This window comes from Hydra viridissima, unplaced genomic scaffold (genome assembly GCF_058129835.1).
Source record: "Hydra viridissima isolate aposymbiotic clone 2 unplaced genomic scaffold, HvirCarnegie_v1 scaffold_1, whole genome shotgun sequence".
NCBI classification, from domain to species: Eukaryota; Metazoa; Cnidaria; class Hydrozoa; order Anthoathecata; family Hydridae; genus Hydra; species Hydra viridissima.
In genome coordinates this window covers 1,168,975-1,183,146 of record NW_028324300.1, presented here as the reverse complement: position 1 = coordinate 1,183,146, position 14,172 = coordinate 1,168,975, and the positions used below count along the sequence as shown (strand labels likewise).

The 14,172-nt window shown below is 30.1% G+C and overlaps 1 protein-coding gene and 1 long non-coding RNA gene across 2 annotated transcripts in view; both read left to right on the top strand.

Moving 5' to 3' along the window:
- The window catches only part of LOC149892806 (uncharacterized), a 133,905-nt gene that overhangs the window by 5,443 nt on the left and 114,290 nt on the right, over positions 1 to 14,172 (top strand). The gene's annotated exons all lie outside the window — the stretch shown is intronic.
- LOC149892814 (uncharacterized) lies at positions 9,198 to 9,665 on the top strand. Its single transcript, XM_090078655.1, has one exon. The coding sequence runs from the start codon at positions 9,198 to 9,200 to the stop codon at positions 9,663 to 9,665; it is 468 nt and encodes a 155-aa protein (XP_089934781.1).

Below are 14,172 nucleotides of genomic sequence, written 5' to 3'. Positions count from 1 at the left end.
CCAGTTTTTAATGGGAATCCCTTAGATTAGCAGGGTTTTTGGGATCAATTTAATTTATCAATTAATAGGCATGAAGGTTTAAATGATATAGATCGATTTAACTATCTAAAAAATATTTGTCTGGCCAAGCATTGGCTACTATATCAGGACTTTCACTTAGTTCAGAAAATAATAAAGAGGCAATTCAAATCTTGACTAACAGATACGGGAATACACAAGTTTTTGTTTCAGCACATATGGATTCTTTGTTAAAAATAAAGAAAAATAAAGATTTCAATGATCTAGAAGAATGAAGAAAACTTTATAATGATATAGAGAGCTGCGTACGTAATCTTAGATCTCTAAAAATAGAAGCAACAACTCACGGCAGTTTGTTAATTCCTATCCTAAGGAGAAACTGCCTGATGAACTTTTAATTTTAATTTCTAGAAAATTTTCCGGAGAATTGTGGACTTCAGATAGACTTTTACAATATTACAATGAAGAATTACAAGCTAAAGAGTGTTGTGCCAAATATCTTTTAAAATCAAGCTACGATAAAAATGAACATAAAAATTTAAAATACGATTCTTTAAAAAATAAATGCACAGCAGAATTCTTCTCATAATTATAGAAACAAAAATAACTTTATAACATCAGGTTTTCATACACAAAATAGAAGAGCACCAGAACAAAGAATTTTACAATGTGTATATTGTTCAGAAAGCCATAAGCATTCTCACTGTTTAAAAGTAACGAATTTAGATTCAAGTATTGAAATTCTAAAAAAGCAAAAGAGATGTTTCATCTGTTTAAAATTAGGTCATATATCAAAACTTTGTCATTCTAACTATTCATGTTTACAATGCAATGGAAAACACCACATCTCTATTTGCAATAAGAAGCAAACCCAGATCAGTGCAACTCTTCTAGGTGTGTCTGATAGCATTTTGCTACAGACAGTAGGCCATCCCATAATTTTTTTTTGACAACCAAATTACATGCGGAGTCGCTAATGAGTGGCGTAGAGGTCATATTTATAAGTCAAATTTTTTTATTTTTTAATTTTTCCTGTTAGAAGTATTAGCGTCGGTCGTTCGAAGTTACGCACTAGGCAATTTATGACCAAAATTGAGCAGTTTTCAACACAACGCACAGTGGAAAATAAAGGTGTGTTTCGGACCAAAAATCGATAACTTTTTTGTTACTAAAAATAGAGATTTGAAATTTTGTACAAATGTTAAGTAGTATATGACGCTTCTTGAGAAATACTTTTTATAAGAATTTTTTGTAATACAATATTAAAAATAAATAAATAAAAATCAAAAACTTCAAAATTGGCAGTTTGTTAATTTACAGTTTAACACAATGCTTTACAAATGTATGAAAATACCTTAAAATTATTAAAAACGACGAAAAATACATAAAGTGCTTACCTGCTAATTATAGAAATATTTAAAACAGTTTCTTAATAACAATTTTTAAATAGTTGTTTTTATAAAATAATGTATAGGTATATTAAGGTGGTACCAGGGTAAAGGTAACTTTTTAACAAGAAATTGAAAACTATTAATAGACTTTAGCTCTTTTCTATTAATGAACAAAAAAAGTATATAAAATAATAATTTAAAAATATTTTAAAAAATTTTTAGTGATGACGTCATTAATTATGCGCATAATTAGTGTTATTTTACCCCCAAAACTGCTTATTCTTTCATCTAATATAACTCAAAAAGAGTCAAAACTGCTTGAAAATTTGAACATGGATTCTTTAATGTATTTAGAATGTTGTCTATGAAACAGAATTTTTTAAAACATTTTTAATTTTACCAGGTTGACATTCGAACTTTAAGATATAAAATTAAGGGAAGTTTGGGACCAAAGCATGATAAAAATGAGTTTTAAATAAAAAATAACAAAAATTTGCTTCATAGACAACATTCGTAATATGTTCATCTTTAAACCTGCAAAATTTCAGCCCATTATCTATTTTCTATGAAAAGTTATTTTTTCTGAAAAATTGAGATTTAGCGAGAAAAAAAGCGTTTCTAAGGTCGTTGTTATGAAGCAAGAACCAAACTGCTCTTTAAAAAAAGGCCAAATTTGATTAAAATTAAGAAGATTTTTGACTTTTTGCAAAACGCATATTGAAATAGGTAGATTTAAGAATTCAAAACATTAATTTTGGTATTTTTCAAAATTTTATCAAAAATAGCCGTTTTTTACCCTGGTACCACCTTTAAGGTACTATATCATAACCACATAGGGACTTTCAGTTCCTGAAATCAGTTCGTTGACTTTCAAAAGCTGCAGAGTATCTTCATCAAGTTCTTGCACATTTCACGCAAAGAGTTTATTTGGCTCTTTACTTTATCTACAATGGCTTTAGTTTTCTTGGAAGTCTCTTTGCAAAATTCTATGCATATAGGTCGACAAAAACGAACATATGAAGGTGCCAGATTTTGCCAAACAACTGCGCCAGTTACTTTATCAATTAGTTTGATAGGCACCAAAGAACTAGTAAACAAATTTGCATCAGAAATAAGTTCAGATTCCTCTGGATGTTTCTACTTGTATTGGATTTGGCCAGAGGAACCATCACAGCCCCATTTACTATATGAAAGTAAATGCTTGAATTCAATACTGTACACGGAATCTATGGTCAAAATTCTAGCTACAGTGTGATCCAATAAATCTTGCAGTTCCAGAATTTTCGCATGTGTGTTCGTAATTTCTATTGCAGAAGATGGTGGATAGCAGGTCTGTTTAATTTCTTGAATTTTACAATATGGTGGGAATATGGAACAGTTTCGTTCATTTGTCACTTTCCTCATGTACAAATATTGTGCTTTTGTTAAATCTAAATCAATAAACACGCTGAGTGCTTCTTCATCAGTTAGCATATTTTTCTGGCTTGCGTTTTCCATAAAACTCGATATTAATTTTTTTTTGTCTTTATCAGCAATCCTTAATGACTCCACAAGTTTTGCTTCTGCCTCTTCTCCTATTGAATGCAACGCCTGAAGATATGTATTAAAGATATGCTCGAATCCATAATCCTTAAGTAACATGGAATTTTTTCTTTTTTTGCTGGATTCTGACGAATCTCCAAAAGACACGCACGGCCTTCCGCGTTTTTCAAAAAAAGTAGATGGCGTGGAGTTGGTAATTGCCTCTTCTGAGTTAGGTAAAGATACACAATATTCAACCAATCACTGTTCTTAGATAAAAAAGCTTCCTTTTTCCGTGACGCCAGTATCCATCGTTTATTAAAAGAAGGAATAATGTGCCTTTAAATATCACTAATGATGAAACACAAGTTGTCCTCAGAAAGTTGATAATTTTCTTTTAAAATTGTTAACAGTGCCTCAACTGTCTTTCCTCCATCAATATAGGAAAGCAATAATTTACATTTCAAATACTTAAAAGTTGTCATTTTAACAAGTCACAAAAGTAACTTAAGTAATATTCAATAGTCAAACGATTCGGTTTAATTTCCACTGTGAATTTGTTACACTGATGTAAATGTTTCAACTCTTTATATATTGGCAGTGTACATTCACCACAAAATGAGTTCAGAAATACAAGAATGCCATGATATCAATAAAAAATTGATAATAAATTAAAAAACATATACCAAGCTATTGTTATAAATGAACAAAATTTGAAACCACGATAAAAAGCGGTTTTCTGTTTTTTTACTTTTATCACTCTTTTCTCGATAATCTCGGAAACCGCACGTTTCTGCAACTCATTCTTATACATGTTTTTAATAAACACCTAGGCTTCAATACTACATTAAATGTAAAGCGTGGGGAAGCGTGGGTAACTACCAAAAGTCTCAGTGAACTTGAAGAATATTTTTTTTTTTCATTTATTTTATTGTTCAAATAATTACTCCTAAACTGAACCATATAAGTAAAAATGTATAATTTTCTTAAAATCTCCATAACATGAGCTTTTCAAAAATGTATAATACTTTATACTTATTCCTGGAAAGTTTTATAGAAAATTAACTTTTAAAGTGATGAAGCGAACAGGTTTGAAATGAACATCCGCAAAAGTAATAAACAATAGGGCTTCAAATCTTTTATTTTTACATAAAATTATGTGAAATTCCTGCATTATAGTAATGATTGACTATTAAACTATTAAATAAAATTGAAATATATTGACAGTAGCGACATTAGTAAAAAACATTTATGATATGTTGTTGCTCTACAATTTTCCACTGTGCAACGGCGCGAATCGATTCTGATGTCAAATCCAGTTAATTTTTTCATTTATATTCTCTTCATGTGTTCCTATACCAAAAAAAACACTGTGCTTTTTGAGTTAAGAAATATATAATGCCTACTGTTCCCTGATTTTGATAGAAAAACAACATTTGTGTTATTTTAAAGTGCCTTTTTGTTAATCTATGAGGTCATTTTCAGTCATGGTGCAATATTCATTTTTTTTTTTACTTCTTATTGGTATCAAATGATAATGTTTTTAAAAAATTACTTTTATTGGAACCTAAGATTAAACGAAGCCAAACTTAAAATGGTTACCCCCAAAAGATTTGTTATAGGACTTTAAATATTTTGCTGTAGATTTAACTAGATCAAAATGTGTTGATATATTTCAGAAAATATCTACTTAGATTTTGGGTTGTGTTATTTTAAATTCTCATTAAACTTTAAGTGCTCATCACAGAGCACCGCGGGAAAATTTTTTACAAGTAAATGTCGTTTATATGACTAAACCGGCATCAATCCTCGGACCTCCGATATTAAAGTAAGATCTCTAAGTACTGCCATAGCTGCTATTATATTTATTATATATGTAATAAATTCCTTCCTTTAAGACAAATATCTCTAAAAATTACATAATTTAATTTTTTTTTTAAATACATTTTCAAGGTTTAGAGTCTACAGTAAAGTAATTCTAATTATTAGAAATATTGGAAAGGTTTTGAATTATTAACTCACAGCCAGTAGCGAGGGAGCAGGCGTTGTAACTGACTCCTTGTATCCATTCTTCGTCTTTTTTCATTGAAATTTTTCAAACGAAAAATTCATTGTTTGTTTTGCATTTTAATCTATGAAGAACTTCCGTAAATTAAAAACATAATTTATTAAATTATCTTCACTATATTTGACATAAAACATAAATTAACGTTCTTATCTATTGATTTCTAAAGCTAAAAGTTTACTGGAAAGTTTTTGACATTAAAGGACAAGCGACGAGATCTTTTAGTGCTTTCTTTGGAAATTGTTCTCTTAAAAATAAGTAAATCCTTAGGGGCAGCTAGTTTGTTTCCATTCTATCCAGAGTGACGTTAATTAGGAACATGTTGCGACTCGATCTTCTTTTTTTAAACCCCTTCTTGGGACAGGGATACACCTCAGATACTTTTGTTGTAATAGCTAGCTTTAAAACAAAATTTCATAATGTTAATCATAGTTTTATAACACTATAAACATTTTCATAATTTGTATGAAGTTTAAAATTTTTTAAAAGTTTATTTAAAATATTATAAATGTTTAAATAACCTAGTTTATTAAACTATAATTATAAAATATAACATGCATTATTATGTTATGTTGTTATAATAAACTTACTTGAGGTGGAAATAATAGATTTTTTAAAATTAAAAATTGTTAAGTAGCTCGATAAACAATTGTTTTCTAAACTGCGCTTTTTTTAAATATTACCCGACTTTTGCGTTTCTAAAGTACCATCTGGTAACAAATATAATAATAATAAAGATGCGCACAATCGGTATGGATAAAAAACCTTCCATTCTTTGTATTGACGCAATTAAATTGTTAAAGATTTAAAAATTTCTATTCGCGCTGATCATTTGAAACTGCCCATAAAAACTCAAAAAATGTAAAAAACTTGGCGCGAGTATAAACACTCATCCACTATAAAAAAAAAAAAAAAAAATTCATTAACAAACCAATACCTTAGGAACATTTTGAGACACTCCGTGAAATAAAATTCGTTTATGAGGGTCAAAATGGGATTGACTAACAGACAGCAAAGGCTAAGTTTTTTAATTCAGAGAGTGAGTGTGGAGTATTCAGAATATTATTTGATATCGGTAGTCAGAGGTCTTATATTACCAAAGATGTATGTGAAAGATTGAAATTAAAAGCTATAAGGAAAGAAGCTATAATAATAAAAACATTCGGTCAATTTAACAAATCCAGTGTTAAAAAGCTCGATGTTGTTCAACTTAAGGTAAAACATAGAAATGCTAATTTGTATGTGTATGTTGAGGCCCTGTGTGTGCCAGTTATTTGTAGCCCTTTGCAGAGCCAAGAGATATCTCGAGCGTGTAAAAATTACCTGCATATTTCAAAATTAATTCTAGCTGATTATGATGATGGTTCTAAAGATTTTCCTATTGACTTATTGGTAGGGTGTGATTTGTACCATAAATTTATGACAGCTAAGGTTACTAGAGGGGTTGAGGGCTGTCCTGTGGCTTCTTCCTCTATTCTAGGATGGGTGTTAACCTCTTATAGCCCACTTTAGTTTCTTGTTGTTTAAAAAACATCCTTTTTTTAATTTTAGTTACTTATGATCCTAGTATAATGATGAAATTAAAAAAACCATTTGTTTTATTTTTTTTTTGGGTCAATTTGGAGTTTGTTGCTTTTAGGCAACAACGGACGCATAAAGGACTAAAATAATTTTTTTTTTTAATCTGATATAATGGTGTTTTAGATGAAAAACCATGTTTTCTTTTATCTCTCTAATTTTACATTTTATTTAGAGAAATGTATTAAAAAATTTAGGATTCATGAAAAGTTTTAAAACAGTTGGATGTTGGCGTAAAACAGAGACGGACATCACAATTGGAGCACTTTACCTTAGAGAAACCATTACAACCAGGATATCTACATCTTCCTTTCTTATCTGTAAACTCTGGCCAATGTTCGTAACCATCATTTCGAATGAGTTTGTTTGGAATTGGCGCTGCAGGACCTCTTTTTTTTCTTTGCATTATAGTTCAGATCAACTGATTTTGAAGGTCATCCTTTTCTGATTGACCTTTTCCCTTGCATAATCAATGATTCGGCAATTGACATTTTGAAAGATTTTAAGGACATTTTATTTTTATCGTTTGCTAAATCTTTTCTATACAAAATCCATGCTTGGACTACTGAAACATCAAGAAAATGCCAGATTAGCCGATGATACCACTTTTTTGAACGAGCAGGAATACGATAGTAGCTCAATAGTCCATCTAAAAGATCGACGCCTCCCATGCATTTGTTATAGGTGACGATTGCAGAGGGACAATCAACCAAAATCTCTTTTTTTTCTTTTTTATCCCATCTTTTTACTTGAGTTGTTGGAACTACTGATTCATACGTAGTGAGTATGTTAACAGATCTATTATCAAACCACTTAATTGCACGAAGCTCAACCCCATTATTTTGGCATATTTTTATTTCAACTGAACCTTTTCCTTTATTTTTCATATCTTTGTCAGTTGACATTTTGCAGTCAGTAATCCTATTAGGGCGCACAGTTCCAACTAAAGCAATTCCTTGATTGAATAATGCAGTTGCTAATTCAACACCTGTGTACCAGTTATCTATAAACAATTTATGCCCATTGTGTCTCGGAATATTTTGTAGCAATTGCATAACAATATTTCCTGAGGCCTTAAGATCAGATTGACCTGTGCATGCAGAAATGGAGCCTGTATTTCAAAGGCATAAATAAGGCCTTCTGGATTTGTCACGATGTAAAGCTTGTAGCCCCACTTTTTAGGCTTTTTAGGATTATATTGCTTTAATCTAGATCTCCCTTTAAAAGGTACAACTTGTTCGTCAATGCATAACATTTCAGTTGGAACAAATAATTTAAAACGTTCTTTTAAAGCATCTATTAAAGGACGAATTTTAAAAAGTTTGTCTGGACAGTTTTCTGACATATTCAAATTATTATTGCAATGCAAAAAGCTCTTGATACGTTCGAATCGTCGAATGTTCATAACATTTGCTATACGCTCATATCGAAGAAATATGTCCCAATAATCGCGTGTACCAGGCATTTTTACTATTGACATTAAGAAAAGTATACCAATAAATACTTCCAACTCTTCTGATGAAAGATTAAGAGGTTTAGTGATGTCAAATTGGACTGCGTATATGTTACTTTCTTCTACAATGCGCGTGATGAGATCGTAGCTTAGGATATCTCGAAAATACTCTATTGGCTGCCGCACAGGCAATATTCCAAGAGTTAGAATCCCAGTGAAAGGAATTTTTTTGACAGAAACATTACATGGCTCTTTTATTTTCCATTCCAATGGTTTAGACTTTTTTGGCTTTAATTTGGTTTCAATAGCACTTGTTTTTTGGATTGGAGCAATGTCTGCTATTGGGAAAAGTTGGTCATTACTTTCCAAAAATGAATCATCAAACTCTGTTTCTAGTTCCAAATCAGCATCTAACTCTATTTCTGGTTCCAAATCAGTAAGTTCACAATCTAATTTATTATCATTTAGTACAACTGATTCATCACTTTCGGAAGATAAATCACTTTCCTCTGATACTGCAGGATTTAAAATTGCTCTAGGTAGAACTGATTTTAGTTTTTGACCATAAAATTTATAAGTATTCATTTAAGTAAGTAAAAAAATAAGACCTATAATAATGTCGTTTATTAGATGAATTTAATTATAATAGACTTTCTGTTATTGCGCAATGTTGCCTGATGTCAACAAAACGCGTTTTCAAACAAAACTTTTCGGTTTGATTTTTTAAGCGGGTATGCGCAATGTTGCTTTAAAGCAACGAAGGTTTAAATTATATTTAAAAACTCGTTTGATGAAAAATTAATATGAAAGATATATAAGATCACATTAAATATGTCATCAAACAAATTAGTCATATTTTGAACTGCAAAAAGATGATATATTTCTGAAAAACAAAGATTAAAAACTGACCTTATTTACAAACTCGCAAAAATTGAATCTTTAAAAATTGAAAAGCTAATTAACTTGAGAATTCAAAGAATAAACTTTGGTGTTTGTTTATTTTGATTGGTTAAATACTGAACTAAAGTTATCAGCATTCTTTTTATTATAAAATATCACTTTAGTTAAACTTTTAAACCATTGTTCGGTATGTTGAGTATAGGCAACTCGGGGCTACAAGAGGTTAAGTGGCCCAGTTCTTTCTGTAAATAATGTTAAAAAGAAAGTAATCATGAATTTTCGCATTGATGCTAATTTAATAGGGAGTGTGGAAGATGTGCGTAGTGAGATTGATGAACTAAAAAGTGATTTACAAATATTTTGGAGTGTGGAGAAAATGGAATCCACTGATGAGTGTGTGATACATAAATTCGAAAATGATATTATGCATAACGGTGAGAGATACGTAACTAAGCTTCCTTTTAAACCAGATCACAATTGTTTACCAGATAACTATAAAATTTGTGAGATTAGACTGAATAGGTTAAAAAGGCAATTGAGTGATAAGAATTTATTAAGTGATTATGACGCTATTTTTAAAGAATACGAAACGAATAAAGTTATTGAAAGAGTATCTGACAATGAAATCACTAAGGAACCAGGAAAAACACACTACCTAGCACACAGACCTGTCGTAAGAAAAGATAAGGAACCTACTAAGATAAGAGCAGTATTTGATGCTTCCTGTTCTAACAATTGATTGTCCTTGAATAATTGTCTTTATTCAGGGCTAAATCTATTATCCAAAATAGTTGATGTACCTACTGCTATTTAATCTAGCTATATAATTTAAAAAGTTGAATTTGGTAATCAAAATTTTTGCTTTTAAAAATACTTTTTTTTAATTCAAAATTTTTCTATTTTTCTTAACAGAATATCAACTTCTGTAAGGTACTTAAAAAATTAAATAAAACTCATGAAAAACTTAGTTTGCTACTGCTAATACATTGGGGAGTGATTAAAAATCTTTAGAAATAAAATGAGAGCTTAATTGATACTTTAATTTGTTTTTTTAATGTTAATTGTATTAAATTGCTGATTTCTCAGAATGGCATTTTTTAGCACGGTGCGATAAATAACTTGAGAACTACTTGTTATGATGCTTTAAAATTTTGTACAGTTATAATAACATATATGATGAACTCACTGAAGCAGTATATTTTTTAACATTACTTTTTTGCAGAGTTATGGGCTCCAAAAGGGGGCTGTTTTAGGGTAAATTTTGACCCATTAGTTGTATATGCTGTATCTCCTTGGTGCTTTAAGCTAACTTTATAACTTTGCTTCCATGAGTTCTTTGATATATTATAAGTAAACAGTAAAAGTTTGAGTTTTATAGCATCTACAATTGTCTCAATATTTATCGCAGCGCTTTTTGACTTTTTAGGTTTTGGGACCCAAAAAATGGGTCCAAATGTGAATTTTTTTTTTTTTTTTTTTTTTAAATGTGTTATGTAGTTTTTTAATATTATCTGAAAAAATCAATATTTTTTGGTTGAAATAAACGATTTTAGAATTTTGACCATACTACCATCTTAAACACAACATTTGTTTTGGTATATTACCAAATTAGCTATTTAAGATCGACCTGGTCCATCTCTTTTGATTTTGTTCTACGACACATGGATGACCAGGTTTTGATTTTTTAATTTTCCTAAAAACATTTCTCTGCGCATGGTAATGACCAGTTGATTGCTTTAACACTGGTGCTAGAACCTTTTTCAATGTTCCTCAAAATGGTATAGCATCTCCTACACATTTTTTGTGGGTGAACCTTTTTATTGTCAATACTGATGTTTACATAAAATGAGTTTTCAAAATATTTATTCACACCAACTGAGTCTTTCATTATAGCTTCTCCACATATTCGATAAATAAGATTTAACTTGGTTGAATGGTCCATGTTTACAAAATATCTAAATTTAGCAGTTATGTAAGATGAATAAAAAAAGTGCAAAAAAATAAATAACCGGTCTTTAGAATTAACTTTAAAAAAAGGAGAATAAAATGAAGAAAACATAAAAATTTACTTTCAGCTTCAGAAAATTTGTTTCATTATACTATAGCTGATTAAAAAACTGAACATTTCAAGAAAAATATTTTCACTTTTGATTTAAAAACGTTTGTTGAAAATCTTGATTACAACGATAGAACTTATAATACAAGGTTGTATCTGTCATCTCTGAAACAAATCGCTACGGTTTAGAAGAAATTTGAAATATCAAACATAAAAAAACTAGACATTTATTCATGTTTTGCACTTGTTGACTGCGCATGCTCAGAATAAAGTTCCAAAAAGTATTAATATGAAACTGCCGTGATCACGGTAGGTGAAAAACGTACTAGCTCTTAAAAAAATTCAAAAATAACATTAAAAAAAAAAAATTTATTCAAATTCAAATTATATAATTTAGTTAATATTTGAGCATAAAATATCAATTCGAAAACCCTAAATAAAGATCTGTTATGGTTTTGGAGTTAAGAAGTTTTGATGTTAAAAGTTTTCTTAAAGTAGCGGTAGGAGGTCCCATGACCCTATTTTTATTTTTTTTTTTTTTTTGCAAGCATAAAAAAAACATACTGTGTTGATTATGTGAAAAGATCTCAGAAATATCAGATTGGCTACCACTAGCACCTAAAATGTATCATTAATAAAATTAAATAACATTAAAATCTAAATTTAAAGATACACATAGCTTTCTCCAATATTTACTTTAAGAACAGTTATCAGCTGAATCTTTCAGTATAGCTTTTATACCTCTTGCTTTTTGTTCTTCTTGCAGTATAGGTACAAGTCTGATGTCATAAATAAATAGCTACATTCATTGTATTTTCGGCAAAAGAAGTTAAACGTGCATGACCTAGTAAAACATGCAGTTTTATTGGCTTTGTTCCTCGCTTCAATGGCACTCTCAGACAAAAAACCTACTGGATACTTAAAATATTTAATAAAAGAAACACCATGAACTACCATTCTATGGACAGACTGTGACAGTGGAATGGTTTTTTAAAACTGATTGTTTGAAATAAGATCAAACAGACATTCAGATTTCCGCTTGAAAATTTTTACATCCGGTCTGTACTGTTCATATTAACGAGCAGGTCCCTAAATAGTTTGATCATATTGGTATTCAAATTTAAAATTCTTCCAATCACAGATGGATTATTATTTTTTTAAGCATTTTTGATACCACACAATTAAATGTTTTACCATCATTCTTTGTGGACAAACTTGAATTTATAGCAAAAGTACTGTCATGAAATATAAACTAAGTATTCTCTAAAGACAAAATTTCATTTTGTAAATGTTCAAACTTCTCTTGAATAAAACTAGCAGTCTCTTGGGCAAAACAAAACACAAGATGACAGGTTGCATCTGGACTATTTGGATTACGATTTTTCCATATTATTTTTTTTCCACTTCGAATCTCCAACAGTACAAATACTATACTATACAAAGTGGAATCATCCACACCTCTCTTCATAATTGCTGCATTCTGAAACTCAGATTGGTCACTCTGACCATCACCTCCCACTTTGCAAATAACATATATGTAATCACGCTCCTCCTGTGCTATAGCTTTAATAGAATTATCTTCATCCTCCAAAAGATACTCAAGCATTCTAGCAGCTGAATGTTTACTAGTATTAAAGAGAGTACGTTTTACCTCCACCTGCTCTGGATATGTCAATTATTTGTGTTCTTTTAACTTGGTTAAATTTAGAGGAACAGGATGATGATTTTGTGTAACCATTTTTTTGAATTCAGCCCATGTTAGTCACAAATTGCAAAAAGTATGCAATGATAAGTTTGAACCATATAAAGTAGACCTGGGTGCAGTAGAGTGACTAGATGCAAACCTTTTTACAGCATGTTGAAGTTCTTCCAGTTTTTTTCCCTGAAGATTATCAGTTCTTTTGCGTTTCATCCTACTCGTAAGTTCTAAAAAAGATTTTCTAGGTTTTGGTGAAGAAGGTACAGTAAATATACCTGCATCAGGTGTTTTTATTGTTACAGTATTTCTCCTAAAACATGCATAAAATGTGTGTGTTTATGACATGATTTGTATTTTACTTTTTTATCCAGAAAATCTTTGTATTAAGTGAAGAACAAACTGCTATTTTTTCCTTATTTGTTAAAGTTTTTTTTATTAACTCAAAAGCCAGTCTTTGAAAAATTTTGAACCATACTTTCAGCACTATTTAGTGCAATAAACCTATACTGCAAAAATTTGGCGCAGGCTTTTAGATTTTTTCTTAAGAATATATGCCTTGGGGGAAATGCATGTAATAAAGGTTGTCGAAGAGTGAATGTAGCCATTTTGATAATTTATAAAAACCATCGCAAGGTAAAACTGAATCAATTAAAAACTTAACGTGTGTTATTGAACTTCGGAGTTTTCATTTACTTCACAGAATTTAGTATGTTTTTAATAAAACTCACAGCAGTAAAAATGATTTCAAAGCATGAGTTCACTGAGGTTGCCTGAATACTTTTGCATGGTAGTAAAGTCAATTGCAGTAGCTTAAAAAAAACCAAGCGATTTCTGTGACCATATGCTCAAATCAATCAATGTTTAAGAAATCAAAAAAGCAACAAAAAAATGTTATGCAAAAAACCTTTTCCTTTTTTTCTATTTCTAGTTTTACATTCAATTAAACATATGATTATTTTTATTTCGCATAAAAATAATATAGAAGTTTAACGTTTATCATGAACTTTGAAAGGATTTAAACAAAAAAGCGAGTTTTTTTAAAACCTTGAAAAAACCCTTAAAATATCAAATGTTCAAAAAAACTAAAAATATATATACTTTTTTTTTATAGAGAGAATTAAAAACTGGATGCAAAAAAAAAAAAAAAAACTTAAAACGTTTAAATATAAACAATCACTAAAAATTAAGTACAAAATCCTATTTCCGCTATGCATAGTGCAGCAGCGATGCATAGTGCAGCGGCGGCGATTTCCAAGTTTTGTTTTTCAAATGTCTCGAGCAGCAAACGCTGCTTTTCTTTTCGTACAGTAGCTGATTCCTTTTCAGCTGTAACAGCTCTGTCGTTTTTTTGTTTTACGTTGACTGTCACGTAGCCCTTTTAAAAAAACGTCTGAGTAGCTTTGTACCAGCTGAAAACATATGAGAGTATGTGCCTTACCTCCACAAAGGTAAAGCCTCGAGACCCGTAGATCACAATTTCCACAATAAGGA

Bases quoted from the DNA above. Each gene is read 5' to 3' on its own strand.
- LOC149892814 (XM_090078655.1), top strand. From the start codon at position 9,198: ATGAATTTTCGCATTGATGCTAATTTAATAGGGAGTGTGGAAGATGTG.